The 27,802-nt window shown below is 41.5% G+C and overlaps 2 protein-coding genes across 3 annotated transcripts in view; both read left to right on the top strand.

Annotated features, from left to right (window-relative positions):
* The first annotated feature begins 2,703 nt into the window (after positions 1-2,703).
* Positions 2,704-11,503, top strand: PRXL2A (peroxiredoxin like 2A). Its single transcript, XM_027649546.1, has 6 exons — positions 2,704-2,834; positions 5,531-5,710; positions 6,058-6,149; positions 9,674-9,814; positions 10,735-10,899; positions 11,022-11,503. The coding sequence occupies exons 1-6, from the start codon at positions 2,825-2,827 to the stop codon at positions 11,118-11,120; spliced, it is 687 nt and encodes a 228-aa protein (XP_027505347.1). The 5' UTR covers positions 2,704-2,824; the 3' UTR covers positions 11,121-11,503.
* Positions 11,504-17,378: 5,875 nt separating this feature from the next.
* Positions 17,379-27,802, top strand: part of TSPAN14 (tetraspanin 14) — a 39,044-nt gene continuing 28,620 nt past the window's right edge. Inside the window, exon 1 of one of the 2 annotated variants that reach the window (XM_027649531.1) lies at positions 17,379-17,396. The gene's annotated coding sequence lies outside the window, so the exon portion shown is untranslated. Of the gene's footprint in view, positions 17,397-18,028; positions 18,145-27,802 lie in introns of those variants that run through there. The other variant, XM_027649530.1, reaches the window with a different exon arrangement.

Genomic DNA, 27,802 nt, shown 5'->3' with positions numbered 1-27,802 from the left:
GGGTGGGCACAGTAAGGTTGCTGAAGGACGAGGAGACTGCTTCGTTTCTCATGTTATTCCCCATGCGTTGGTTGGGTCTTGGGTGCAATCGCGTGACTCAAGAAGTCCGCTGAACGCACCTTCGGGCTGCTCGAAGGACCAGCTTAAAGCCCTCTTCACCTTTTCCTCTAGAACCACAGGGACAGTGTGCCCCATGAGAGCTGGGTCATAGCAGGAAATGGACAAGGGAAACGAGCTTGCGGGGGAAATTGTTCTCTGCTGGATGTGTGGCAATGTGTTACAGTCTCGCTTATGCACAGAGCCCCCCTGCCCTATGGGATGGAGTTGAATTGCGTGTCCATTTTCTTGCATTTTTGCTTTTAGAAACAAATAATTTTGCCGTTACGAATTATGTAGTGTGAGGAACATGAAAGTTAAAATACAAGTAAGGCCTAAGAATCTAAAAAAATGGGAAAATAATTTTTAATTTAAGCTTGAATCTGCAGCAGTTGGAATTCTTGAATCTGCTAGGTTGGAACAGGAGGGATCACTTGCTGCTTAGTATCTGCTATGTTTTCAGTGAATGCTGATTTGCATTGTAAGTGGGTCTGTTAGTATTCCCCTTGTTCCCTCACCTCTACAGACTGACAGAGAGTGCAGCTTTCCTGCTCTGGATCACCATCAGATCAAGCAGTGAGTTTAGCCTGTATTATCTTCAGGTAAAGTACTTCTTGCAGTTCTGTGCTCCAGGTAGTCTCACATCTCCATGGTATCTCCATTTGCTGATTTGATCAGATTTCCCTACCCAGCTGCTGTTCCCTTCGAACACACCAGGAGAGTTGGAAGATTTCCAAAGTGGTGTGCCAGAGCTCTTTGCTCTCCCTTGCTCAAAAAAACCCAGTTTGCTGAGATGTTGGATTCCTTAAAAACAGTCTGAGAACAGGGGAGATAATTTGGTCTAGCAACTAACTTGATTTCAAAGGAAGGAGTATGGTTTCCTTGCTTGACACAGCAACTTTGTCTTCACCCAGAGCCAAGAGCAGTGTTATATGAATTCAGTAATGAACCCTCTGCAGACCAGGAGGAAACCTAAAAAGATGATTGTTATTCTTGACACAAGGGATGGTTTGTTAGGCCTTTACAATGGCAAAAAGAAAAGAAAAAAAATACCTTGTTTCATGAAAATTACTTACATTTGTGCCATTCACAGAAATGTTAGGAGGCTTCTCTGTGCATTGATTTTGGCATTTAAAGGACAATTCTGCTTAGAAGGGACCTTTCTAAGCTTCTCCAGTCGGATCCCCACTTAAAGTAAGGCTAAGTTTGAAGGTCTGTCAGGATGCTGTATTGTGTAATCCTTAATGGTATTTAAAAGCTCATGAAATCTTGATGAGCATGTTACTGGGTTATTGTGAATTGTAAGTTTTCTTTATAGGAGTCAGATTACAAAAATATTTGCAATCGTGACTCATTTATGGGGGGGAATGTCTCATAAAAAATCAGTTCGACTTGTTTGGGATACACAAGTTCTGACAGAGCTCTGAAACATTTTTAGGCTTGATATAGAATGTCTTGAGGAAGTTGGGAGTGGGAGAGAAGGAAAAGACAAGGAATGGTCAAAGCCGTTTTAGGCTAGAGAGTATTTGCTAGTGTGATCCAACTTGTGAGAGTGCCCACTGAGTGTTTCCACTTTTGTTCCATTTTCTTTTCAGGAAAAGTATGTAAGCAAATCTGTTTGCTGCCCTGAGTTATACTGACAACTTGAAAACATAGGCTTGCTTTTTTTTTTTTTTTTGTTTTGGACACAGCTGCAATGGGTCTTGTTTACACTGCTAAAATAAATGTTTAAGGATAGCTATCCTCTGAATGACTATTTTTTCTCTGATTGTGGGTGGGAGGGATATGAGACATCTAGAAAGCCATGTTTTAACTGGTCTTGAAAAAAGTGAAGACCATCAACTGGCACTTAAAACAGGATTAGGACTAAGCTTGTTTAAATTCTGGTTACCTGAGTACTGACAGACCATAAAATAACTCACTGTTATTTTGGAGCTCTCTTGTGGTCGCCACAAAAACACACAAAAAAGATGTTTTTCCTTCTTATTTTGTCCTCTAGTCTCTAAAGAAAAGTGCTTGTTGTTTTCTGGAAGTTCTAGCAGAGTTGAGAGCTTGCAGATCTGATAGTTCTAGAGAAAATGATAGTTTTTTTCACAAAGGGATGTTGCGACTAAGCAGGAAACTGACCATAGAAATGCTGGGTTAATTCACTAGTACAGCCTCTAAAGTGAATTTTTTTCCTAATATTGCACAATGTGATGGGTTTTTAATTGTTTTCAGAGTTGTTTGTATTGTTTTGGTATATAGTGGCATATGTGAAGGGGTTAGATGTAGAATAGTCTGAAACCTAAGGAAAATATTACTTGTAAAAATGCCCAGTTCTACAGAAGAGCATGGTTTAGCATGCAGATCTTAAAGCTTTGTGCTGTGTTCCCAGCTTCAGAAAAGCTTTCTATAATTCCCGTTCCCTGTACCCACCCACCCCATAAAAAGGGTAACCATGTGTTCTGTTAAAAAAAAAATAAATAAAAGATTGAATGATTATGATACCTTTAAAACAGTCTTGCCCTGGATTGGACAGCTGCTCTTTTGTAAGCACTGCAGGGTGACTGGAGCAGGGATTGCTCAAAGACTGGAGAGCCCGGGCCTGGCCTCAAGGCAAAGGCTTCAGAGCTGGACTCCTGCCTAGTCCTGCCCTCTCGCCACCCGTGGCAGTGCAGTTTATCTTCTCTCCTGCCTGCGCACACATTCGGGGTTGCTGCTGGTGGCCGATGCTCCTGCAGGCTGCATGGGTTCTGGTGAGTGCCTGCACCTCTGGGCTACTGGCGTTCGGGATGCTCTGTTGTCTCTTCTCACGGATTGGGGTTTATGGGATGCTTTGTTGTGTCTTCTTATTGCTGATTGTCCTCTGGTGTTTAAAAACTCATAGGGCTCAGTCACAAGGCAGTTGTGTTTGCATTTTAAGGTAAGCCGTGAAGTCCTTTTGAGCTTCAGATTTCCTTAATAAACAGCAGCTACACAGAAATGAAGCTGCTACTTGCAAATGCTCAGCTGTTTTCCAGTGAACCTCTTGGGGTTCAATGACATGATCCTTCAGGGCTCAGCCTGTCTTGCTAGCAAATGTTTAATAACCTGCCTGTGCTTCTCATGCATATTTTTCAGAGTGGCTCATTATGGTGTTTGCTTAGTAGAGGAGGAATTTTGGTATCACTGTGTAGAGCTGCATCTTCCTTTCCCCTATTTATATAAATAGCAAAAAAATTCATGTATTCGAATAGAGGTTTTTTTGTCATTGTATGGAGACCAGAGAGTCCAACTAAAGGAAAAAGGTGTGTTGACTAAGATCAATGATCTCCTCTATCAACAGCTGCTTTTAGCGATGCCAGTAATGCTGACATTAAGAATAATAATGCTAATAAAAATGAAAAGCTTTGTGAAAACTACTCATTAATCAGTTGCCACAAATTTGGCAACATTTTTGTACACAAATGATGTGCACGAAGTATTAATACTTATGTTTTACCCCACATCCTCACTCCCTTCCTTGTAACTAAGAATTTAAGAGGAAAACAGTTCTTGACCCAACAAGATTGAAGTTGAGTAATCAGACTCTGGGAGAGAGCAGGGCTATAGCCTTTTTGGGTATGCACAGAGATTTTGAGTTTTAATGCAAGGATATCGCTGCATTACGTATATTTGGAGTTACATTTTGGTCATTCCAGAGGCTGGTGTCAGGATGGTCTCTGATAGGTGTCAGAGGCAGATATCAAAAAATTTTCATTACAGCATGACTTCATGTTTGACAAAACTACGCAAAGAAAGCAGATATGGTCAAGGAAGTTTTCCCTTGAGTAGAAGTAAGTGGTGAAATAGGGTAGAATCTGTTCTCTTATCTGCATTATGTTTGTGTAAACTGGCCTTGTTCCCTGCTCAGGCTCATGGATTACTCACATTTCTAGATACCATGATACTGTCCTCTGTGGAACCAAGTATGCTATTAAAAGAACAATGTGATCTTTTTTTTTTTTTTCCCCAGATGTTTTCTAGCTATTTCTGCAAACAGGCAGTTAGTTGTATTTGTTTGTCAGTAGTATTGTGGAGCTAGTTTTAGGGATGGAAAGGGGTTTTCTCACAGAAAATTCTGGGCACAAAAACGAGGAGCTACTCCTAATTCTTACTTTCTGAATTTTAGCAACAGCTAGCTGGGGGGATAAAGATAATGTCTGGTTTATTGCCAATCACAGCTCAAAAGAATAATATTTTCTTATATTTATTGGAGTGAGAACCTCCCCCATACAAACGTATATACTGACAGTGATATTTACCAAACTATTCTATCAGGAAATAGGGTTTTGCAAATGGCTGTGAAAAAAATTGATTCTCCATGTTCTGTAATGCTGCAGCTGGGTGACAGCAAATGTTGTGATATAAGTGTACAGTGATTTCTTATACTGCCAAACCTCCAGTGACTTTTGTACCAGTTGTTGCTCAGAGCAGGATCTTGAGTTTGTCCATGAGACTGGGCTAAGTGTGATTTCCAGCATCCTCATTAACTGATACTGCCTCACTGGAAGGTGGCTGTCAGCCCTTTCCAGGCTTGTGAAACATGTGCAAGGGTCAAGATTGGGCTGTGGGGGATTTGTGGATGGAAGGTGGTTAAATAAAATTGCCACCTAAGTAGAGTCACCAGTAACCACAAGCAGTGTTTGTGCTCTCAGATGTTTTCATGCATGTGTAATGGTTCCCATTGCAGTGTTATCAGTTCTAACTGATGGGTGTGAATTTAAGTTGTTTGCTTCTGATGCACTTTCTGCTTTAGCAAGAGTGGAAATTAGTTATCATATAGAAGGAAGGTGCTGTCCCAGGCATGTTTGTAATGTTGGATCACTGTGTGTAATAAAATGGTTGCAAGTCTACATATTTCTGTCTGCAGGCATGAGTTCTAATTTTGGCTTGGTGCCTGCTTTGGTTCTAGTGGGGAATTGTAAGGACTGTGGAAGGTTACCAATTATGTTGAACCAGATATAGCAGGTTTAGATTTAGTTTTTTCCAAGTCTTCTGTAGTATATTTGTAAAGCTCACTGGTTAATATAAATTAGCATGTGTGTAAAACATTTAATCTACAGATACTTCTCTTTCTGAAAGAAACCACTGTCTTGCTGTAATAATTTAAGTTATTGACTAACACAGAGGTCATCTTGTTAGAGGCTCTTTATTACACATATTCATTTCAATCATCTTTCTCCTCATTGCATCTGAACACTTCAATAGAAGATAAGAATATCTAATATCTAGTTTTGATATGGGTCAGGCACAGAACTGGAATGTAATCTAGATCTTTTAAAACCCAGTTCATTATGTTAATAAATATACAGATCATCTCCAGTCAAACCAAAAATATCCATGTGAGCTTTTAGTTGTTTCAGTCCAATTTCTCCTTCTGTGGCTTTATAGATGTCTAGTGTTAAACTGGCTTTCTTCTTTCTCTTTCCAGAAATGTCCTTCCTGCCTGACTTTGGGATCTTCACCATGGGCATGTGGTCTGTTGGCCTTGGAGCCATTGGTGCAGCTGTGACAGGGATTGTCCTTGCTAACACTGACTTATTTTTGTCCAAGCCAGAAAAGGCTACGTTGGAGTTTTTAGAGGACATAGAGCTAAAAACTTTGGGATCAGGTAAGATTCTGGATATTTCAGCCCACATTCTTCAATAATTGGACTTTTATAAGAGCCTTTGTAAGGCCAGGGTTGGAAGCAGTTTTCTTAGTCTTTCCTGATTATAACATGCAGTTGGATGTTCATAATATTCAGTAGTTCTGGTGAAGGAAAACCAACCAAAACTGTTATTTGTGGATGAAAAAAGACACAATAAAGCAGTAATAGCCTCTTATGCATATAGTTTTTTTCTGATAGAACTGTATTTGAATGTGGAATTCTCTGCAGTGCTTTGTGTTGGTCCTTAAAGCATTAATCATTATAAACAAGAATGGCTAATATTGATGCTGTTTCTCCTGTACAAACAGAGCAAAGGACATTCAAAGCACGTGAACTGTGGCAGAAGAATGGTGCAGTGATCATGGCTGTGCGAAGACCTGGATGATTTTTGTGCAGAGAGGTACTTGCTGGGTTTGGGGATTAATTAGGAAGAGTTAAGGTATACTTGAATAGATCCTCTTAGACCCCCTTTAAATAAAGGATAGGGACGAATAGAGCAGTCATCAAATACATCTAAAATATCTGAAGGGTCTTGTTTCCTAGTTCAAACTGGTCACCAGCTAACAGCATTCTTAGTTTCCTTTGCAGCCTGTTTGTATAACCCAGGTCCTGAATATTTTCCTTCTGAAGGTGATGGTTACATGACTTTTACATCTGGCAGGGACCCGGCCCACGGTAATTAGAAAGGGAGATGGCACAAAATCCAATCAGTAATGAGTCTTACGAGCTAGTTGTATTCCAGATGTCCAAAATAAATCTCTCTGAGCCAGGTGGTCTCTGGTCAAAAGCAGCCCAAGACTGGATTGGCAGAAAACCATCAGATAACACTCATCAGCAAAAAAAAAAAATAAAGAGATATGCATAAAGGGAGGCCCTTACTGTTCTGGATGCTGAAATGTGAGGCAGGAAGGTAAGGAATCTGAAGATAAGTAGTTACTGTTCCATAACAAGGTGGGTTGGGAAACAACATTTGATCCTTGAGTTGACATTAGACTCCTTGGGTGGATCTCCTCTGAAAGAGACACTTAAAATATGATTTGAATGTACCAGGTACCTGGGAACAGCCATAACTTGCATGTTGGCCATTATTTTTCTCATAGCTATAGGGAAAAATAGCTATTATTGTTAGTCGCTATAACATGGAGTAATTAGTATCGTAACCACTTCATTAAGGCATCTGCTCCCATCAGTAGTAACTGCTTAAATACGTGTAGAATTCATGCAAGGTTAAAGATTAAAGTACTTTGCTCTCTGAACAGGTGTAGCGTAGGCAGGAGCAGAATGCACTTATGTGCCTGATTGGGACTTTCACATACAGTCAGACAGGAATCCTTGAGTGATTTTTTTATTGTTATTATTAATGCAAACTTCCTAAGTAGAAATAAAGATCACCCTCCAAAAAAATTGTGGTTTTTTTTTTTTTCTTTCAGGAAAAAATTTAGGACAAAGAAATTTAATTTTATAATTCTGATTTTTGGTTTAAAATGTCACATTTTTAACAGAGGTAGTCACACTGCTGATCAGCTCATTAGGGCAAATAGTTTTGTATTTTAACCATGAAACCATTTGAAAAAGCTTCTAAACTTAAGTTATTTTTGATTTTTGTATACTCAAAGCATTTTGTGAGTTGCCTCTTGCCTTTGTCCTAAGTTCAGTTGCTGTCTTTTGGGTCCATTAATGTTCTTCCATAGCATGAAAGCTTTGGAAAGCTTCTTTCCCCACTGTCACTGACTCTGAGCTACTGAAATGGTTCAATGCAGGTCAACTGCCATATCTGTTAATCTGTAGGCAGTAGGTCTTGGATACCCTTGGTTTCCACTGTCTTACACCTTGGAAAGGATGCTGAACTTTGTCTTTCTTGACAGCATCGAGAAGGAATACATACTTCCCTGGGCTTGGTGGTGGTGTTGAAAAGCAGTCATTCTACCTCACAGATCACTGTCCTAAGATCAGTGGTGAGGACATGCTTCCAGGCTCCCCACTGCAAAGGATGTCACAAATCCTACTGGAATGATGCCTTAGGATCCTTGAGAACTGAGGAGTGTAAATCTAAGAAACATGGAGTCTTTTGTCTTTATCATCTGCATCCTAAATCATCAGATTCCTTTTTTTGTTATTGTGGACTATCTTTAATGGCACTGCACTGTACATCACATAGTCTGGATCCAGCCCTGTGGCGCTCCAGTCCTCCCGTTGTTGTGAAAGTGCCATGGGCTTGTTAAATAATGTAGATATATTAACTCAAGCACTCTAAAGCAGCAGCTGATCTAAAGCCGTAGCTGATCTGTCAGAGGGACTGGCTGAAATGGGAATTGTTCTTTTGCTTTGTGCCTGCCTTGGTGGAGAGAGGAAGTATTCCACTAGGATGTGCTTGTACATGTTTAAGAAAAAACAAGAGAACAGTTTCACAGACTAGGTGAAATGGTCACAGCCATACAGATGTTATGTAATATATTTTGCCCACAAAAATAGACTTCCTTGATTTCTCTTATTGTATCATCTTAAAATAGCAGTAAAGAAAACTAAATTTGGTCAGCATTTCAAGATGCTGCTTGAAGTCTAGTCTCTTGTGAATTTTAAAACTTAACTATGCTTTTACATTACATCGTTCCTGATCTTTCCTCTTCCAAAAGCCAAGCAAGGAAATGTAAAATAAACTCCACCAAACTGCTGAGGTGTCTTTCTCCATAAGGCTCATCAAGGTTTGATGGTATTGCTGTCTCTCCAGACACTGATTTCTGGCTTTACAGGGCACCCCACTGCACTAGCCTGGAACTTCACTTTTCAGACATGTTAAGTTGCAATACAAATTATTTTTTGGGTTGTTGTGTTTGGTTATGAGAGTTTCCATCTATATAAAATGTCCCAGATAAAATTGTTATTAACCCCCTTTTGGGAAGATCCTAAGGCATTTTGGTGAGAGAAAACAGAAAGTTCCCAGATCTTTAAAAACAGAAAAGAGGTAAAAGGATAAGCTAGATCCTTTAACTCCCACTGCTCACTACTCAGTGTTTGCTTGTAATGTTGATTCATACTTTTTCATTTCCTCTGGAGAGACTGAGTAGTGAACTGGAAAGCTTCCCTTACCCTTTTACTTACTGATGTCTTTCTTTAATGTGTTTTCTCCTGTCTGTTCACCCCTGTCTGTCTGCTACTTGGTACTCAGTAAATTCTAGATGGTCCTGCAAGCCCTTCAGTTAAGACATTTCAGTTAGGTGGCTGAATGTTTTCATGTAAACTATGTCCATTTTTTAAAGTGTGGAGGGTTTTTTTGTGGGAATTTTATCCAGTAAAAAGGACCTTTCTCCATTGGAGATGAGAAGAAATATATTTTCAGTGCACACTCTAATTTGTTCAAAACATCAGGGATCTTTGTACAAACTGTGGGAACTGGGATTCCTTCAGCAGAACAAAAACCCCAGCAGATTAGTGGTGACACCTTACACTCTTACACACCAGAAAAAGCAGTGTTGTTTCTGGGATACTGAGGTCTGTGAAGAAATTCCCTGATAAGTTTTACTGGGGAATTTAGGAAGGAGAGCACATCTTCACTCTATTACTTATTTTGGACTTGTAAAGCCTGCTTCTCCACAGAACCCTCAAAATACTTTGCAGAAGGACTGGTAATAATGGGTTTCAACCTGGAAAAAAGCACTGGAATTTCTGGCCTGAAAAAGTTAAGTGATGTGCAAGCAGTATCTTTTTACTATTCTTAAATACTTCAAAAGATAGAAAATTTTAGTAAATCTGATGAAAAGCTGCCTAGGAGTACAGCTAGCTTAAATGTCTGATTTACAGGTGTGTTTCTGGTTTGCAGCTCAAGCTAGGATTTACGTATGTTACTGATGGTCTTGAAATTCAAGGTGAAGCTTTCCAACTTCCATTTACTGACTGAAATGTTTGATGTTTTTTTCCTTTCCTTAGGAGGCTTCTGAGCTCTCCTCTCTGCAACCTCAGCTGTCCAAGCTGGGTGTCCCTCTCTATGCTGTTGTGAAAGAGAAGATAGGGACTGAAGTGGAGGATTTTCAGCATTATTTCAGAGGAGAAATCTTTCTGGATGAAAAGGTACAATAAAGTTTGTGTTCTCCTTTTGTTTAAAAACAAGCCTATGAATGCCCTCTTCAGTGAGCTTGTATAAATAGTATAGGTAAAATGTGGACTGAATGAAAAAGGATTTAGTAGCATTGTGGTTTAAGAAGTTAATTAGCTTTGCTTTTCTCTCTCTCTATATATATACATCCTGCTCAGCTTACAAACTGCTGGGTTGCTATGCAATGATAATAAGCTGTTGTAGGATTATTCCACCCCTTTAACAGGTAAACAATATGGCCTGTTAATATTTATTCCATTCTTTCACTGGCTGTGTTACCTGCTGATGTTAATGATGTATGAGTCAAGGATTGAAGGTGACAGATATAATTAATTCATGATGTACAGGCCAAATTGCAGTGATATGGCTTGTCCCAGTACACTGGTACATGCTGTATTGCCAGTCCCATGTCCTACAAAACTACAGCCCTGCTTTCTCCCAAACCCAGAAGACACATTTAAAAATCATTTGGCGCTTCTGAAGAAAAAACAATATGTAATATTCAAAATCAGCTAGAAGCTACCTTTATTTTCCGTCCCCACTCTGCTTGTGTGAAATTTAAAAAAACAACCCAACCAACCAAACAATAAATATGTTTATCACAAAGCACCCCTGTTGTCAGTAATAGGGATATAGGTGTACGTGGGGCTTAAATACCTGTGGATGAGCTTAAAATCCACATAAACAGTGGCAGTACCACTAGCTGGTGGAGGTAAGTGGTCAGGTAGCACATTAAAGAGGTTCTTTCAGGTGCTATTTTTTTTAGCTATGCCTGATTAGCTTTTGTGTGTTTTGAACTTTTCTTGGATACAGGGTTCACTGGTTTCCTGAATTTAATTTTGGAGGATAAGTCTTTTGCAGTTTGTGTGCTGAGATATCTTCTGTTTCCCTGCAGAAAGGCTTTTATGGTCCACGCAGACGAAAGATGATGTTGTCAGGCTTCTTTCGTATTGGAGTCTGGCAAAATTTCTTCCGTGCTTGGAGAAGTGGATATAGTGGTAACCTGGAAGGAGAAGGATTCACCCTGGGAGGAGTATATGTGATTGGGGCAGGAAGACAGGTACTGTAGGCTTTTATGCTTCCTGTGAGACCAAAAGTTTGTTTTCTGGAATTGTTCAGTTGCTGAGCAGTTGATCCCCCATGAGACCAGTGTATGAATTTCCCTCTTGTGTTTTTGACTAGGGTGTGCTACTGGAGCATCGTGAGAAGGAATTTGGAGACAAAGTCAGCCTTCCATCTGTCCTTGAAGCTGCTGAGAAGATAAAACCACAGGCTTCATAAGTGGAAAAACAGTTGCACATGTTTCTGATTACAGCTTGAAATGTAGACTGCATCCGTTTCTTGAACGTGCAGTTTAATTGCTTAACTATTTGGTGTTCAATGCACTGGAAAGGTTCTCTATTCAAACATAGAAACTAATGAAAATCCTCTTGGATTGTTTTTTGTTCCTTTGCAGCCTTCCAGGTGGTCAGGATTTCAACTATTCCTTTGTATCTGACTGTATTAATGAAAGGCTGGGTCTAAAATCTGACCTAGCCTAGATGTTTTCAGTCAGAGACAGTCGGTTGAAAACCTGTCTACCTAGGGGAGCAAAACTCTGCTAAGGCTGGAGTAAAGGAGTACCAGCTGAAGTTGAAGGATAATAAATCTTTATGTAAATGAAATGCCTTTGCTTTTTGCTTTTTTATTAACATGTAAACACGTCTGAGTTTTTAGAAGACTAAATCCTGTCAGTCTAAATAATTCTGAGATTTTGCAAGACATGCCACTATGTTTGCACATGAAATTTCTTGTTAGTTAACTACTGGCTCTAGGTCTTCCAGCTCTGTGTGATTACCTTCAAGGAAGATAATTGTGGCATGAGGGCAAGTTACTTTTAGTGTTTAGGATTCTTAAAAAAAAAAAGGGAACAATATCAGAGAGTTTAGGTAGTTTCTATCCTGGCTTGAATTTGGCTTGAATTTTGCGGCTGGGCTGTTACTGCTGAGAATAGATGTAGAGTTGCACAATATGATCCCTGACAGCCAGTACCATCCATAGCCAAATACATGTACCCAGACTGTAGTATGAACAGAGCAGCATGAAAAGTGCTGATATTTCAAAGTCTAAGCAAAATGTTAACATTACACTTAGAGAGGATTGTTAAGTGTTGCATATTCTTCATTAGCTGGCGTAAATAAAAGTCTAGGCAACTTCGGTAAAATGCGTGGGCTGGAACATACTAAGCTATTGAAAGAATAAATGGGAAGGATTCTTTTGTCCTGACAGCAGATCAGTCTGAACTGTAATTTTGCTTTCTTCTGGTTTTAAAATTAATGAAAACTTCATGTGTCATTGGTACTGAGGGCAGGGATATTTTGCATCTCTGAGACTGGTAATATGCCTATTTTTACTCTGTGTACCAATGCCTATCCACGTGTTTTGTTGAGTTGGGTGCAAAAAACAGTGGCTGTACATGATGCTGACTATATAGAAAACTAGATGACAAAACCTCTAAAATTTCTCAAACCTTGAGGTGTGGCCTTGGTCTGTCTTAATCAGTTATGCAGGCTTAATTGTATCATTATGGATGAAATCCTGACTTTTTTTTTTTTTTTATATTTATGTCCAGGCAGAACTGATTTTAACCAAAAATATTTATATGCTCTTCAGAGTCTGTTCTTCACAGTTCCCCAAAACTGCTAGTAGTGAGAATTTTGAGTGATTCATATGTTTCATTTGGAAACTAAATAGAAATTGGACTTGTATGCTAGTATTAACTGAAATTTGTGTGTGACTGTTTTGGGGAACGGAGGAAGTATAGGAGCTCAGAGAGTAGAGCAGTAAATTCTATAGCAAACTGACTACATGATATGGACTTTCTACAAAGGCTCTCCTCGGAGTCATGGAGAAGTGCAGAGAACCGTGTATTGTCTCTGTCCATGTTCAGAGCTGCCCAGGTAAGTATGCCCATAAATGGTGTTGGATTCTCAAAGACATAAAATGCCTGACTGGAAATGGGCTCCTCTGAATGGCATCGACAGCAGCCAGGCAGCTGCCAAGAGTTGGCTCCATGAAATAAAGAATTGTGCCTGAGGGATTCTTGCCCTGGGTTTTGCTGCTGAAAGGCAGTACTGGTATCAGGCATACTTGCCTGACACAAGGCCCTAAAAAGTTTAAAGCATTGTGTAAATGTCCACTTGTCTGCAGTAGGTGTGTGGTTACTGGGGAGTGCAAGTGGTAGGAAACACAAAAGAGATGCTAAAAGAAATGGGTGTTTCTTGCAGTTGCCACGTGCTACTAATAACAAATATCTTACAATAGGAAAAATTCTGCATTGTGGCTCCTGTAGAGTTTTGAGTTTTCTTTCTCGTGGGAACTAGAAAGCCTTGCCATTTGCAGAGAATGTATCCTTCACAAAGAATGACAAAGTACTGATCTTAGACCTGGATTTCAGGCCTTGTTTCAAGGGCTTTTTATGCATTTCACGTAAACATGAAATGTGAAAGGCATAAACAGTCCTTGGAGAATGGAATGGAAGCCAGATAAATTCCAAGAAATCGAAGATAAAGTGCCTTTAGAACCTGCTAAAACCAGAGAGCATCTACTTACAATTTTGTGTACATGCAGTTGAATCCACCCACTCTATCAGAGCTGGCCACCCGTTCTTGCAGTCAGACTGCAGGAAGTCCTGGATGATGGCAAGGATGCCACAGGGTTGCAGCCCTGCTTTTAGCCCACCCAAAGGGACTGTGTTTTGTGATCTTGGAAACGGAAGCAGGAAGCTATCTTGTCCAGCATTTAAAATGTTTATGGCAGTAGAATGGCTGTTAAACATATAAATCACTAATGCTACAACATGCCAAAGTGTTCTTTTGGTGTAAAAATATTTTTACGTTAGAAAGACACACAAAGTCTTTTTGAGGGTGTTTATTAAAATACTCTTGGAAACTGAAAGTTCTCTGCTCTGTCAGGTTCTGCAAAGGTGTTTATACAGTAACCATGCTGGGTTAGTTCCCCTAAACAGTTAGTACACTTCTTGATTTGAAAGTTATGTAAGCTTACCCACACTTCAAAGTTTTCTAACCCTGTATTTCAGAAATCAAGTCAAAATTCGGAGCCATGGAAGGTCAAAATGGCATCTAAAAATGTTCTAAAAATTTATTATTGAAAAATCTGATTTGTTTTTTCCAGCCAACCTTAGGATTGTTTGGAGTTGACTCATCCTTTCTGAACTTCGTGTTGACAAAATAAAAATGGGGAGGACAGAAAATAGGTGGTGCCTAGGAGCAAAGAATGGTTAATAACAATTGGAAATGGGCAGTCTTGAAGAAATAACCCTCCCAGCAAAATAGTAAAGGAGGAACAAATTAAATATTAGTGAATTTCCAATGCTGCAGACTGCAAGGTCTGACTGTTTTAAAAAGAAAAAATATTTTCTTTAAATTTAGAATGTTCTTAAAAAAAAAAAGCTGTTGATTTTGTTATGCTAACAGTGGCCTCTGCTGGCTCAGTTCCTTGTATGGATCTAATGTTTCGATTTTTTTTTTTTCCTTTAACATGACATGTACGGAAAATCTAAATCACTTCTTGATGCATCAAATATCACATCACAGTTCAACACTCAGCTGGCTACTGGAAAATCTAATTATTAAAGTTTTTTTATTCAGGGCTTGAGAAACAAAACTCCACTACAGTAATTTCTCTTCCATCGACTTTGCTTGTCAGCCTGTGCGTCTTTTTTTTCAGCACATAACCAGGGTTAATAAAAGGAAAAAAATAATAATAAAAGAATGAAAATTCTGTGAAGTCAGGGAGGTAGGTGTAATATAGGAAAGTGTTTTTATCTGAACTTTAAGAGTTAGCAGTTGCATTTCCTACCTGCAGTGTTCTTTTACGGCCATTAGCAAAATGGTCTGGCCCGGAGGGTGTTTTCAGTTCTGCATTTTTGTTTCCCCGTGTGGGTTATCTATTCCCATGGCTGTCAAATTGCCTGCAGTTGGTGCCATTTGCGAATATCCACAAAGAGAAGGGAATGCCGAGGAATCCCTGCCTTTTTCTGATGCGTTTCCTGTGACTCGCTGTGGTAGAAAGAAAACGAGCGAGTTTCTCCTTCTCTCTGCACCGCTGGATGTCACTGCTGCCCCAGACAAAATGCGGGTCAGCAGTAAACCCGAGGGGTTTTCTGCAGTAAAAGATTTGCATAACAGACTCTAACCACTGTTAGCAAAGACATCTACGCCTGCCACCTTTTTACTTGAGTGGACGTTTTCCTTTCAAGAGTAAGAAAGTTGGAGGAAGGATATACTGTATTGAATGACACACTCTGTGGCATATAGGTATTTCTAAGTGACTGCGGAGGGAATACATTATTAACAGACTCACTGCAATACTTACAAAAAGTAACATATTACGTTTTTGTGATACTAATTTCCGATAGTGCCGGTGTGTGAGTGGTTCCTGTGTCCCGCTGGCCGGAGCGGACAGATGGAATGTCCACTTTTAGCAGCAGGGGGAGCTGCGGAGGTGGGGAAAGGCTGTGGACAAAGTTCGATCACCAATCCAGCCTAATCCCCCCTAATTTTATTTGATACCTGACTAGTTCCAGCCTAATTTTTATTCTTCTAATCGATCTGTAACGTGTTATAAAGGTTTTTCCCTGAAATACTTCTGCTTTCTCTTTTAGATCCCGCTATTGATTTCTTTGTATTTGAAGCTGTTTGAAGTCTCTCGGTGGCTTCTGTGGGCTTTGTTTCCCCACGCACCCCTCTCTCTTAACTTCATAATTATCAAAACCACATGACAATTCCAACTATAACTCAAATTTCCCGAAACCTCCCCCCATAAATAGAAATGTTTTACACTGAAAAATGGTGTTTGATGATAATGCTGAGCAGATAAAGTTGTGAATAGCTCTGGTCATGCCATTTTCCACCAGCTGCTCCTCATAATGGAATATTCATTAATTTCAGGAAATGTTTTGCAGTGGTCAGAGGAAACAGCATTGACAAACCATACATGAACATCAGCCTGCACAAGTTCACGAAAAAATCAGATTTTCCATTTTCATTCCCACAGTATTATTACATGCTCTTACTGCTGAAGTGACTATCTTTTAAAAGTCTTCCAATTTGCCCTAGCACTTAGTTAATGGTTTCTGTGATGGATGAAATTTTTACCCTAATTTTCTTGGCAGCACAGTGAAAGCACTGTGAGAGATAATGTCAAAGGCAAATAAATGGGACACAGAAGTTATTTGAACCATCTCCATGCTAACAATGAACACAGTCAATTCAACTACTCTGTGAACTGCTAACACTAACCATTTAACAAGACTATTTTAAATTGCAAGAGAGCCTTGTTTTACCTATGAATGCCCTTCCTAATTCCACAGTCCTTACATCCTAAAGCTGCTGAATTTTCCCGAAATTCCTATTTTCCCTGCTGAATCTTAGCAGTTACTTTTGCACCTTCCATCTTCCCCTCCCTTACAGAATCAGCATAATGAAGTTTTCTGCATTGGCTCTGGACTTTCTGGAGATGTGACTCAGTGCTCTGTTAGAATACTTTAGTACTACTGAGATAGAGAAAGGATCTCTTCTAGTTCTTCTTACCATCTTATAATCCAATAACCTGTCCTAGCTACCCACTTAGATCCTCCCTAAAATTCAGGTAATCTTCTTCTAGCATCTTCTGTCAGCTTTAACACTCAATTGAATTTTACTTCGGTTTCTAAGAAGTCTTGAGCAAGCTTGAGGAAGCTGCAAACACGCCTCCCTTCCTTTTTTTTTATAATAAAACCCCCCCAAACCAAACCCCATTTTTTGAAAATCTGCTGGTAGGAAACGAGAGGGAATCTCGATAATGTGGGTGACACACTGGTGTGTATCTGCTCTGTCTGACCTCGGAAGGATGTGGGTCAGAGGAACTGTGAACTTACACTCTGGTAATTCTAGCACGGTTTTGGTTGTCAGACTTGACCGAGTGGAGTATTATCACACAAAAGAAGTGCTAATCTCACACCGTTTGATTATTCAACAGTCTCTTTCACCCTGCATCTGAGCACTCGATGGGATTGCAGATCCAGGGAGAATAAGGAATTCCCCAAGTCCAAAGGCTGGAGCAGGAGAAGGAAGTGCATAGTACATGAGGCGGCCGTAAAAACTTCCGTGGTGCTGCACTCCCTCCCTTGGCCTTGCCTTCCTGAACACAAGCGTATTTTCATAGTTAGCGAGGCACTGAAGAAATTGGTTTTGCTCTGCATATGAGGAAGGGAATGAAGGTGCCAAGAGAGATCGCAAGGTACAGAACGGGAGCAGAAGCACTGTAAGGAGGTTGGGAGCCAAGCTAGGCAGGAAGGGGGGCATTTCCCAGCTGCCAGGTGGTGGCTGCCGCAGGTGTGAGCTATCACTTGCTCAGCACATGGGTTTTAACAGCTCAGCCCTTCCTTCCCCTCCCTCCTCTCTTCCCAGCGCCTCTAACGAGAAACATAAAACCCTTGGGACGCCTGAAGCCTCAAAATACTCTTCGGGATCGTTTTATTTTTTTTTGTTTTCCCTTCGCCTTCTGGCTTCCCAGGTGAGCTCGGCCGTGCCTGCAGCAGTACCCAGCATGTGCCCGTCCCTGACATGCTGGTTCATGCCCCAAAGCCCTGGGGGGGTGAGAGGCGCCGCTCAGGGCAGGGCTATGCCGGGCTCCCTCAGCCGAGGCGAGCTGGGCTGGGCTGGGCTGAGACCCTTCCGCAGGGCCGGCGTGGGTGGTGATGGTGGGGGAACGCGGCCATCCCGGCCCCGGCACGGGTCTAACCTAACAAAGCCGCGGGCCCCGCTCAGCGGCCCCGCTCTCCCCGGGCTGAGCCGCCCAAGGGCTGCAGGGGAGGGACCGTCAGGGACGGCCGCTGCTGCGGGGTGGGGGCTGCTGCCCGCAGGCTCTGCCCGGGGCCGGGGGTGCTCACGGGACGGCTGCGGGGGGGGGGGGGGTCACAGCAGGCGAAGGCGGCGGGAGCCCGTGGGTTCGGAGCGAGAGCCGGGCTTTCCTGCACGGCCCCTTTGTGTGGAGCGCGGCTGCGTGCGGGAGCGGGCGTGGCCGGCGCCGGGCGAGCATTTCCGCGCTGCCTCGGGCCCGGCGGGGGCGCGGCGGGGCTCGGCTCGGCTCGGCGCAGGGGCACGGCCGGCGGGCACGCCTGGCGCAGCTGACGCGGGAGGAGGGCCCGGGAGCGCCGCCGTGTCCATGGACTAGCCGAGGCAGCGCAGGGACCCCGGGTACGCCGACCGCCGCCTCGCCCTCCGCCCAGCTCGGCGCGACGTAGCGAGCAGGCTGCTGCCCCCGGTGAGTGCCTGCCCGCCCCGCCCGGGCGTCCCCTCGGCCGTCTGTCCGCGGGGACTCGCTGTCCGGAGTGCCCCTTTCTCCCCCCGTCTTTAAGCACCCGCATTTTGACCTCCCCTTCCCGGAGCACGTCTGTCCCCTGCAGCATCCCCGGGGGGCTGGCGGCCCCTGATCCAGGCGGGCAGCAGCCCTCCGGCTTCCCAAGTTTCCCGGCAGCGCGGGGCTATGGCGAGCCCCTGCCATTGTCCTTGTCCATTAAAGGAAGCCGGAGAGGCCGGGCGAGGCTTCCTCTGGGAGTTCACGCTAAGTTGTTTCGTTGAGGTGCCACGAGGGAGAAAAATTTAAAACCGAAACAACACCAAAAAGCCTTTCGGGGTTCCGCAGCCGCAGTTTGCCCGCTCCGTTCTCCTCCGTCGCACCGGCTGCTGCCAGACCCTGCCCTCAGCCCAGACATGGCTGTTACTGGGGAGCGAGGATTGAGGCCCGTCGCTTAATTTTTTAAATTATTTTAAACTTATTCAGCTCTAAGCTATGATAGTGAGGGACTTCTCTGGCACCCTTTCCGCCGCCTGCTGAAAGAGGCCCGGCCGTGGAGCGCGGCGGCAGCCGCAGGTGATGCTCCACGGCCCGCTCAGTTTCAGCTGGCGCTTTACCTGCCGTGGAAATGTAGCGGTTTCATTTTGGGACTATCCGAATAAATAAATAAATAAATAAATAACCCCCCAAAATAAAACCAAACCCATGCCGTAAAATAAGTTACTTGTTTGGTTTTTTTCCCTTCCTCAGTAGATCTTCAAAGGTGGTGGTGGTGGTTGACAGGATATTTTAAGATAACTGTCAGGACAAGATTTTTCCAGCATTGCTTTTTTGTTTGCTTGGGGATTTGTTTGTTTTTTATAGGGACGTAAAGCTTATGACCTAGAGCTCTGGTAAGCAGTTTCTAGAGAATAGAAGTATACAAGGGTATACGTTGTTCATGAGTACTCCCTGGTGTGATGGTCTCCTTTCTGGCGAGTACTCGTGTGCTCTTATAACTTCCTGAGACGCTTTATACTCACGATAAATGTGTGGCATTTTAGGTGCTTGGATGTGGAAGATTGAGGTACTAGTACTGTTTGCTTGACAGAAGAATTGTGTGCATAGAGAAGGGCTCAGGTGGGAATTCAAATCTAGTCATTAGTGTGAAGTAGAAGTGAGCTGTGGTGGAAACTAACTTTGCAGGTTTTGTTTTCTGTTTGTGTGTTGGTTTTAGTTTATTTTTTCTTGGTTTTTGTTTTGGGTTTTTAAAGAATCCGTGACATTTGTGTTGGTTCTTTATCCTCTGGTTAATGATACTTGAAGAAATTACTTTTAGGGTATGATTAGCTCTATTCTTGGAAAGTGGGGAGAGAATGTAGTGTTGTTGCCTGTCCTTAGAAGATTGTCGTGTTCAAAATTGTAATGCCACTGAAACAGCAGATTTTAGGAATAGCTTCCCAAAAGTTTGTTTTTTTCAGCACTGTCATAAATATACTTCCAATATGCAAGTAAATTACATATTTGGCGTTTTGTTTTTGTTGATCTTATGCACAGATGGACTTGCTAAAGGTGGAGTCTAGCGCTACATTGCAATAATGGAAAATTGCTTTTCTGGCTGGCGTGTCTCTATACGATTTTTATTTAGTGTAAGTTGATCCAGTTAACTTCCTTTGTAGCTTCCTCTGTATAGAAGCATCATCTCCAGTCCCCAAATCAGTCTTAATCGAGTCTTATTTCTGGGCACAAGCTTTGCCTGACATTTAGTACATTGTAGAAAAATTAATCCTATGCTGTTTTCCTGTTTAAAGCCTCTTTCCTGTCCTCTCTTCCTCCTTGCAAGGGAGCAAGAGGGTGGCAGAAAAGAAAGAAGTAGTATGATCTTTGGTTAGGAGCAGTGTCTGTGCAGGAGCCCTCACACAGGTAACATACCTAACAGGACTGAAAGGGGGTGTACTCTGGTCTGAATTTTGCTGGCCTTAGGCCTTCTAATACTTAATGAAAGGGCCATAGAAAGACCTTGCTCTGACCCCTAAAATACCGTTTAATTGGGACACTTTGTTATTGAAGATGTAACTTTTTGCTCTCAGATATAGCAAGAAGATTGTTGACATGGTGTCTTATGAATTTAATCATATCTGGATGATGAAGTTTAAGTTGTATGTTAACTTCTAACAAATAACTGCGGAATATTTATCTCTTCTATTGCTTTCTTTTAAGGCTGACCTCTGACTTTTTTTAGAGGATGTTTATATTGGTTAATGAAGCTCTGGTGGGTGGCTGCTAGTTGGCCATTACCTGTAAATGGCTACTTAGAAAAAAAGGGGGGTAATTTTTCTGCTGACAAACTCCTACAGTTAATTCTCATAGTCTTCTATCAAGTTTCTTATTGTGGATTGGGTATGGCACAGTTTGAGCACTGATCAGCGTGAATAAATTAAACTCTTGTTTTAATCTCACCGTGTTAGTTTAGAATTCTCATTGGAGTGCATGTGAGGGGAAGTGGAGTTCACAGAGCTATTGTCCAAACTCTTCCACAGGTCCTCCCTTTATGTAGTTTTCTACTTTTACAAAAATTTCCACCTGGGTGGGGTATGGAAAAGTGTGTGGGTTTCAGATGCACTTCACTTATGGGCTCTCTGTGCCTTGCTGCTTTTCACTGTGACTACCTGGGGCAAAACTTCCTGTTTTTGGTAGAATGGGCTCTTGTGTTTTGGCATCCATGGTGCATTTCAGGCTAGAAGGGCTGCAGTTCACAGAACTCATGAACATGCTATGGTTCTCATGCTGCTTTAAGCTGAAGTACCTCAGATAAAGTAAATTAAACCTTTAAACAGTAAATGCTGCAGGCTATTGCCAAAAGAAAATTAAGAAGAGGTCCTTTTTCAGATGGCTTCTGATTGTACGTCCAAAGGATGGTCATGCATCTTCCTCACTAGTATTGCACAGTCCTAAAATCTACGGCTCTTCTAAAGCTGTAGTGTCGGTATCTTGTGTGAAAGTACGGACACTGCCTTCCAACCCTTGGCACAGCTTGGGCAGGAACACGATCCTTCTCCTTGACCCTTTGGGTCCTGCTCAGACAGAAGCATCTGATAAAGGTTAAGAACAATGTCAGAGATAATCAAACTAAAGCTTATCAAGGTTAGATATGTGTGGGTCTTAAAGTTTAATAGTTTGTGTCCTCCCAAGTATACAGAGACCTGATTTTAATTAAGCAATCAAAGAAGAAAGGGAGGGGCTGAAGTGTCTAGGCTCAGATGACTTAATTTTAAAAGCAGCTATAATTTATTACTTAAATATAGTTGAATGTCTTGCATTTGAAATTTTTTTTGCATTGTAAAACAACTTCTCTTTATTCTGGATGACTGAACAAAATCTACTTTCAGTATGGTCAGCAAGCTGAAAAATCATTGTTGGGTATATTCTATTTTAGGCATGTCACAGATGAGGATAACAGCAACGGGTTTAACCTGCAGAAAGTGATGATCCTCAAATATTGGCAATATAAGGGATTGTGATGTTTGCAGTTGAAACCACCGCCTTGAACGGCCAGGCTTTTGCTGACCTTTTTGACCAGTCTGACATAAATCTTGGAATTGAACCTTTCAGAGAGAAGCATCGTTCTGCTTGATTATTCACATGTCAATTCTGTTATCACTTGTGCAGAATACTTTTAGCAAATGAAAATAAAGTATGCTGGCACCAAGAGGAACTATATCGAAACGCAGGGCTCTTAGGAGGATTTAAAAATAAGTTTACTTTCCTTTCTGATTCAAAGTGTGCCTTGGCCCCTGTTTGGCAGGGTGGACCAGCACTTGTTTTGCTTCAGTGTTTCCTGTCTTTCTTCAACTCTTTGGGAGCAAAGCAACAGTGTTTTATCGTTTTCATTGTAGTACAGCTCATAAATGATATGTGGGAGTGAAAGAATTCCTGGTCTTACCCAGAGTGCCTACTTACATGTTTCTTCTGAGAGCTCTGTCTGTATCCTTGTCTTTAGAAGTCTGCAAAAGCTGAAAATCTTAGGCTTGTCTTCATCCTTAATTTGAACCTGAGTGTGAAAGGCAAGAGTGTAATAAATAGAGGCTTTGCTTCCCCTTGATCTTTGTAGTAAGCATTGTTGAATGTTATCCTAGTAGTACAAAAGAGCTTCCTCTGGTTTACAGTCCCAGTCTAGAGAACAGGCATTTATACCAAATGGATAAGGGTCTTCCTTGTGAAGAACTGTACTGAAGCCCCCTGGTGTAGCTGGGGCTCTTTGGCACTAACTGGCTCAGTCACTTGATGAGCTTGTGTGTGCCTGTGAGCTTTTGGCTTTATGGGTTGTTTTATTTTGGCTTTTTCATTCTGTTTCAGGCAGGTTGCTAGTGTACAGCCCCAAATATGTTCACGTGACCCAAGCAGCCCTTTCCAGAAAGCTTTTTTTCCTCTTTTAAGGTTTTTATTTCCTGCTCAAAAACTAAATAATTGATACTTAAATCTCTCGGGAAAGGTGTTTTCTCTAAATAATTGATGGACCTGGAGTTAACAAAGGCAGGTTCAAGTTGCTGCACTTGCAGCAACAGCATGAAGCAGAGTATTCAGAGGCAGCTGAATGCTGTGAATTTTAATATTTTAAAAAAGGTCATTTGTTCTACTTGGCAAGAGCTGTCTACTCTTGCTTTGGGGTATAAAACGAGTGCTGAAATATGTTCACTGACAGACACCCAGACACTCCTGGAATAGAAAACAGAAGGAATAGCATCAAGTAACTTGCATCTGAAGAAAGACACCTGAGATGTTAGACTTGTGTCACTATGTGACAACAGCCTTCTGACTGCCAGGATATGGAGCCGATTCTTTTGATGCACACTGCTTTTCCCTCAACAATTTGTTATTTGGTGCTCAAGGAAGTGCTGAATGTTGTGTGAAATATGCCTGCAGTGGTGTAGCTATATATAGCAAAGGGTACGAAACAGCAAAGCTTTCTACCCTGCCCTGAGAAGTAAGTTACTTCGGTTTGTGTGGCAAACCTGCTGAGGAGGAAGGTTCATTGAAAAAGTTGTCTGACTTGAAACTAATGGAAGGCAATTAGTGAGATGACTCTTGGAACACAACAAGGTAGCTTTCTTTGCAAAGTGTACAGTGTGCTGAGGTTGCAAAGGGTATTTTGACAAAGTGGTCGTAGCATTGGTCTGCTTCTGCAAAGCAGGAGCATGTTCAACTGAAAGAACTTGTCCAGCTGGGGCAAGTGAGAAGGGAATGTGTTTTTCAACTCTGGGTTGTTGTGTTTTGTTTTTTATTTTCTCTGAGCTGTGGTGCTCGTGTAACCAATCATGCTGTCAGCCTGTTGAGATGGCAGTTCCTGTGTTATCACTTTTTTTCCATCAGGAAGGCACAGGTTAGGACGTGTTTGTGTCTAACCTCTTCACCTTTTAATGCTGCTGTTGTTTGCTGTTAAGCTGTTGCAGAGGCTGAGGTCTGCAGTGGAGGGAACACTGACTGTGTCCCTTCACAGCCTTTGCTGCCCTGATCTCTAAATGGCACAGTGTTGTTCTTGGCATACTCTTAAGAGGTGGAAAGCCTGTTTTTCCTCCTTCCCCAGGGGCGGATGCAGAGTCTTTGGGCAAGACAGTCCAGGGTTTCTCACGACCTGCCAGAGCACTGACTCTTGGGGGAAGGGCTGGAGCTGTTCAAGCATGGGCTTGGCCTGAAGCCGCTGTGGTCTTTGTCTTTTTAATCTTTTCCTTGTGTTGTGGTAGCATGTGCAGAGTGCTCTGAAAACCTATTTGCAGTATCTCCTGAAGCATTAGCTTGTTGCTGTGTATTTGGGCTGAGATCCATAGTCTGCTGAGGAGCTGGCAGTGGTTATGATCCTGAGGCATTGGTGAATGCTGTTCTATCACATCTTCTGTGTTTTCTGGTGCTGTGTTGGAGGCTTATCTGCTAGTTGACTTTTGAAAGTTACACAAGTGTGTTTCTTTACCAGAAAGTCAGTGGAGAGACTAATTACATGGTTGTTGAGCTGTCTACGTGGCTGCTAAGAGACATTTTCTCTTGTGGCCTTTAGGCTGGTGATTTTCCTTCTCGGCAAGTAAAGTAAGGTTGTCCTGGTTGTGTTGTGAATGCAGCTGGTGGAGGTGGAGGGCAGCAAAGGCAAGCTTAGAGTATGGTCCCCAAACCCTACATATGTTAACACCCCATTCCCCCAATAAGTAGCATCCCCTGGTATTGGGAGGGTGCCTCACTTGGCATGAGTGTTCCTCTGGTGTTTGAAAGCATAGGTCCTGTTAGCTGGGGTGGGAGGGGGGAAAAAACCTGAGGCTTCATGGATTGAACTCCACATCATGTTTCCATGACATGGAATCAGCATTGTTTGACCAGAACAAGTGGAGGATGTAACTAGTATTATACAGATACATGCAGTCATTTCTTAGCATGCTAATTTTACAGGAGATCAGATGTCAACACCGGAATTCTTTTTTTAACTAAGAGATACCTTGAGTTGGTTTACACTGTTAAAATAAACACCTATTTTATTATATGCAATATATATGTATTTATTTATATAATATATAAATATATATAGGAACATACAGTGTGAAGGCTAAGAAATATGGTGTGGATGTGGACAGACTGCACATTATATCCAAAGCAAGGAATGTTTTCAAGAAAACAACAAAACCCAAAGCAAATTATATGGTCATCACTTCTTTATTGTATATTGCTATAATCAGTCTCTTGTTTTTCTTCTTATGAAAAAAGAAAATGAAGATATATCCCTTTTGAAGAAAATGTAACTGGAGATTGAACAAGTGGCATTCCTGGAAATGGAGAAAAGCCACGATATGTATAGAAGTTTAGGATGTTCTCTGAAGAAAGAGTATATTTGCCAGCAAAAAAAGTTAGTGGCTTCCTGTCTTTTGTCCTCTAAGTTGCGACTTATTTTTTGTGATATAAAGTGCTGTAGCAAATGGAGGGAGCATTTTGTTCTAGAAACCTTTTGGTCTATGGGGAGGGAGCAGTGTATGAAATAGGTTCCTTTACTGTTACTGAATAGAAATAAAATTATTCCTCAGTCACCAAATAGAAATAAAGTTATTCACCAAACTGGAAATTCTGGCTCCTCAGATAAGATGTTTACTTTGTGAGGGTTCCAAAACCTTCTGTTGGAAGGCAAAAAAAAGTCAAATTACATGCTTTCTTTAAGGCTGAGTTTTGCCTTGCTACTATTGATGTTATAGGCAGTGGGTATATATGTGCTCTCATAAGAGGTAGTAGAAAACAGCTGAGGAGTTTGGATCAGCTAAGATTATTCTGGCTACTTGTTCTAACAGGTTTTGCTTCCTGGAGTGAATAAACTCCTGGTCAGAATAACTGACACACTTCTGTGTGTTTCATAGTACCTGAACTTTCTGCAAAGTAGAAGGGAAAACATAACTTCTGGCTTGTTGTGTGTACTAAATAAGTTACAGCCCAGGCAAGGTCCTATTCAGGTTAAACTGGTCAATAGATTTATTCAAGAAAATTTTCATACACATGAAATGTTTTTCTAAACTTTTCCAAGATGTTAATGAGACATTTATTGAACTGTAGTGACAGTGTTTAGTGTTGTTTTCACTTACTCTGGTGTAATCTGACTGAGCTTTATCTCCAGAGGTTTATCCAGTAGCACTTTTGAGGATAAGGTCAATGAAGGCCCTACGTCCTGTGCTCCTGCTGTTCTATGCAGTTCTTAAAGATTAGTAAAGAGATGGGTAGCTTACAAAAGGATCCTTCTCTCTTCTGCTGTGTTCTGCTCATGTTTGGAAAATTACCGGCTTTTAGATGAGGCTTACATGTAACACTTCCTTTTCTCTGTTTCCTGTTTCCTAAAGCTCTCTCTTGCTTTAAGTCAAAATAAGGCATATGCAGTCTATTTGCAGTCAGCTACTTCGAGCAGATTTTCCTTGAGCTAGGTGAGATATCCATGCCTTTTAGTTTGTGCCTTTTTCAAGCATTACTCTGTGTTGGAACAGATAGTGTCTCATCTGTCTACTTGCTACTTTGATGAACCTTAGGTCAGGGGAGCAGAATTAGCACAAACTCACTAATATTTAGTGGATAATTGAGCTGTGCCTAAGTAAGTTATTGAATTATTTAGTCAATTACTAAAAATATTTGCATTTTAAATTTACATGGTCAATACTTGCAGTGTCATTAACTTTCATTCTGACCAGTTTGTAGAAACGAAAATGTGGAATCTGTGGAACTGTTTTTGTTTTGTGGATTTTTTTTTTTTTAACATTAGTGGTAGCATTTTTGGCCGAATAATAATACTTCTACGTGTGAATATAGAAACAAATACTTGTGCACGTGAAAGCAAGGCCAGTCAACAATGTCTTTTGGGAGCTTCTGTAGGAAGAACAGTGAAAAGTGAAATTCTTACAACTGCTGTTGTCCTCTGTCACAGGTTTTTAATTGCTATGGGAGCAGTCCTGAATTCTCTTGCTGTTTTCAAGTCTTCATGTAGTGTAGTTTTGTTTAAGAAATCAAGTGGAGCCGAAAATATTCCATGAATCATAGTTTGAGTAACTCCTTGATTTATGGTTTCGCAATGTAGAGCTTTTATGCCAAAGTACTGGTGATGTTAGTTGAGTTGGCAGTTCAGAAGAGGTTCTTGGTGTGCATGTAGCTTATTTCTCAGAATTTCCAGTGTCTAGATTCTGAATGTTACTCTGAGTTCAGAGTGCTTACATGTATTTCATATGCAACTCATCTGCGTAAAACCAGTGGCGTGGTCAAAAGCACAGCATAACTTCAGTGTGAGTTATATAGGGAGCTGGAATTGAGCTCTTTTGAGTTACTGCTTCATTGTTTTGGGTTTGGGAATGCTGGTGTATGTTTCTTAAAATTGTAGTCTGAACCGCAGTGAATAAAACCTCATAATTGAATCTTGAAACCCTTCCCATTTGGTTTCACAGCAGATTGGTTCTGCTCTGAGCGATGTAGAGTTTGCACTGGAGCAACTTGTGCTTGAAATATTCTTCAAATACTGAGGACTTTGAGTCTTGACTTCTCTACAAAGGAAGGACCCCAAATGATGATGTCTTAAGAATTTTGTCTGGCTTTGGTCACGTTTTCCATTGAATTCTGAGATCTGTTAGCTGCTGTTATTTTTCAGGTAAAACCTATTAAGGATATCTGTCTTGCATCCTGAGTCTTTCAGGTTAAAAAAACACTCTTGTTGATTAATCCTCAGCTTTCCTCTAAGGATGAGCAAATATTTCTCTGCTCATCTGGGCTGCAGCAGAAGTAAATACACTATAATTGTATTCCTTAAGAGAAGCTTGTCTTTTCTTTGTGAGACTCCAGTTTGAGTTCCTTGGAGACAAAACTGCAAAATGACACACATTTGCCGGGAGTTACTGAGTCATCGACAGGACTGTCTCTGTTTCCAGGAACAGATTAGCCTGTAAGAGCTCTGAATCCTGTCAGTTTGTCTTGCCTTTTTGCTGTACCAGTTCAGTCCCTACAGTGAAGATCTATGCCCAGCATCCAGACGTTGTACTGAACATGACCTTTGCTGATCAGCTTCTTACTAGAATGTGGAAAGAGCAGTCTATTTGTTATTCCAGTTTTCAGAAGATCCTAAGAATATCTCTTAATTATTCCTGGTCAGGGAT

The sequence above is a fragment of the Corapipo altera genome, unplaced genomic scaffold (assembly GCF_003945725.1).
Source record: "Corapipo altera isolate COAL_440 unplaced genomic scaffold, ASM394572v1 53, whole genome shotgun sequence".
Lineage (NCBI taxonomy): Eukaryota > Metazoa > Chordata > Aves > Passeriformes > Pipridae > Corapipo > Corapipo altera.
Note: the sequence above shows the minus strand (reverse complement) of the source record. Positions and strands in the feature narration are given on the sequence as shown.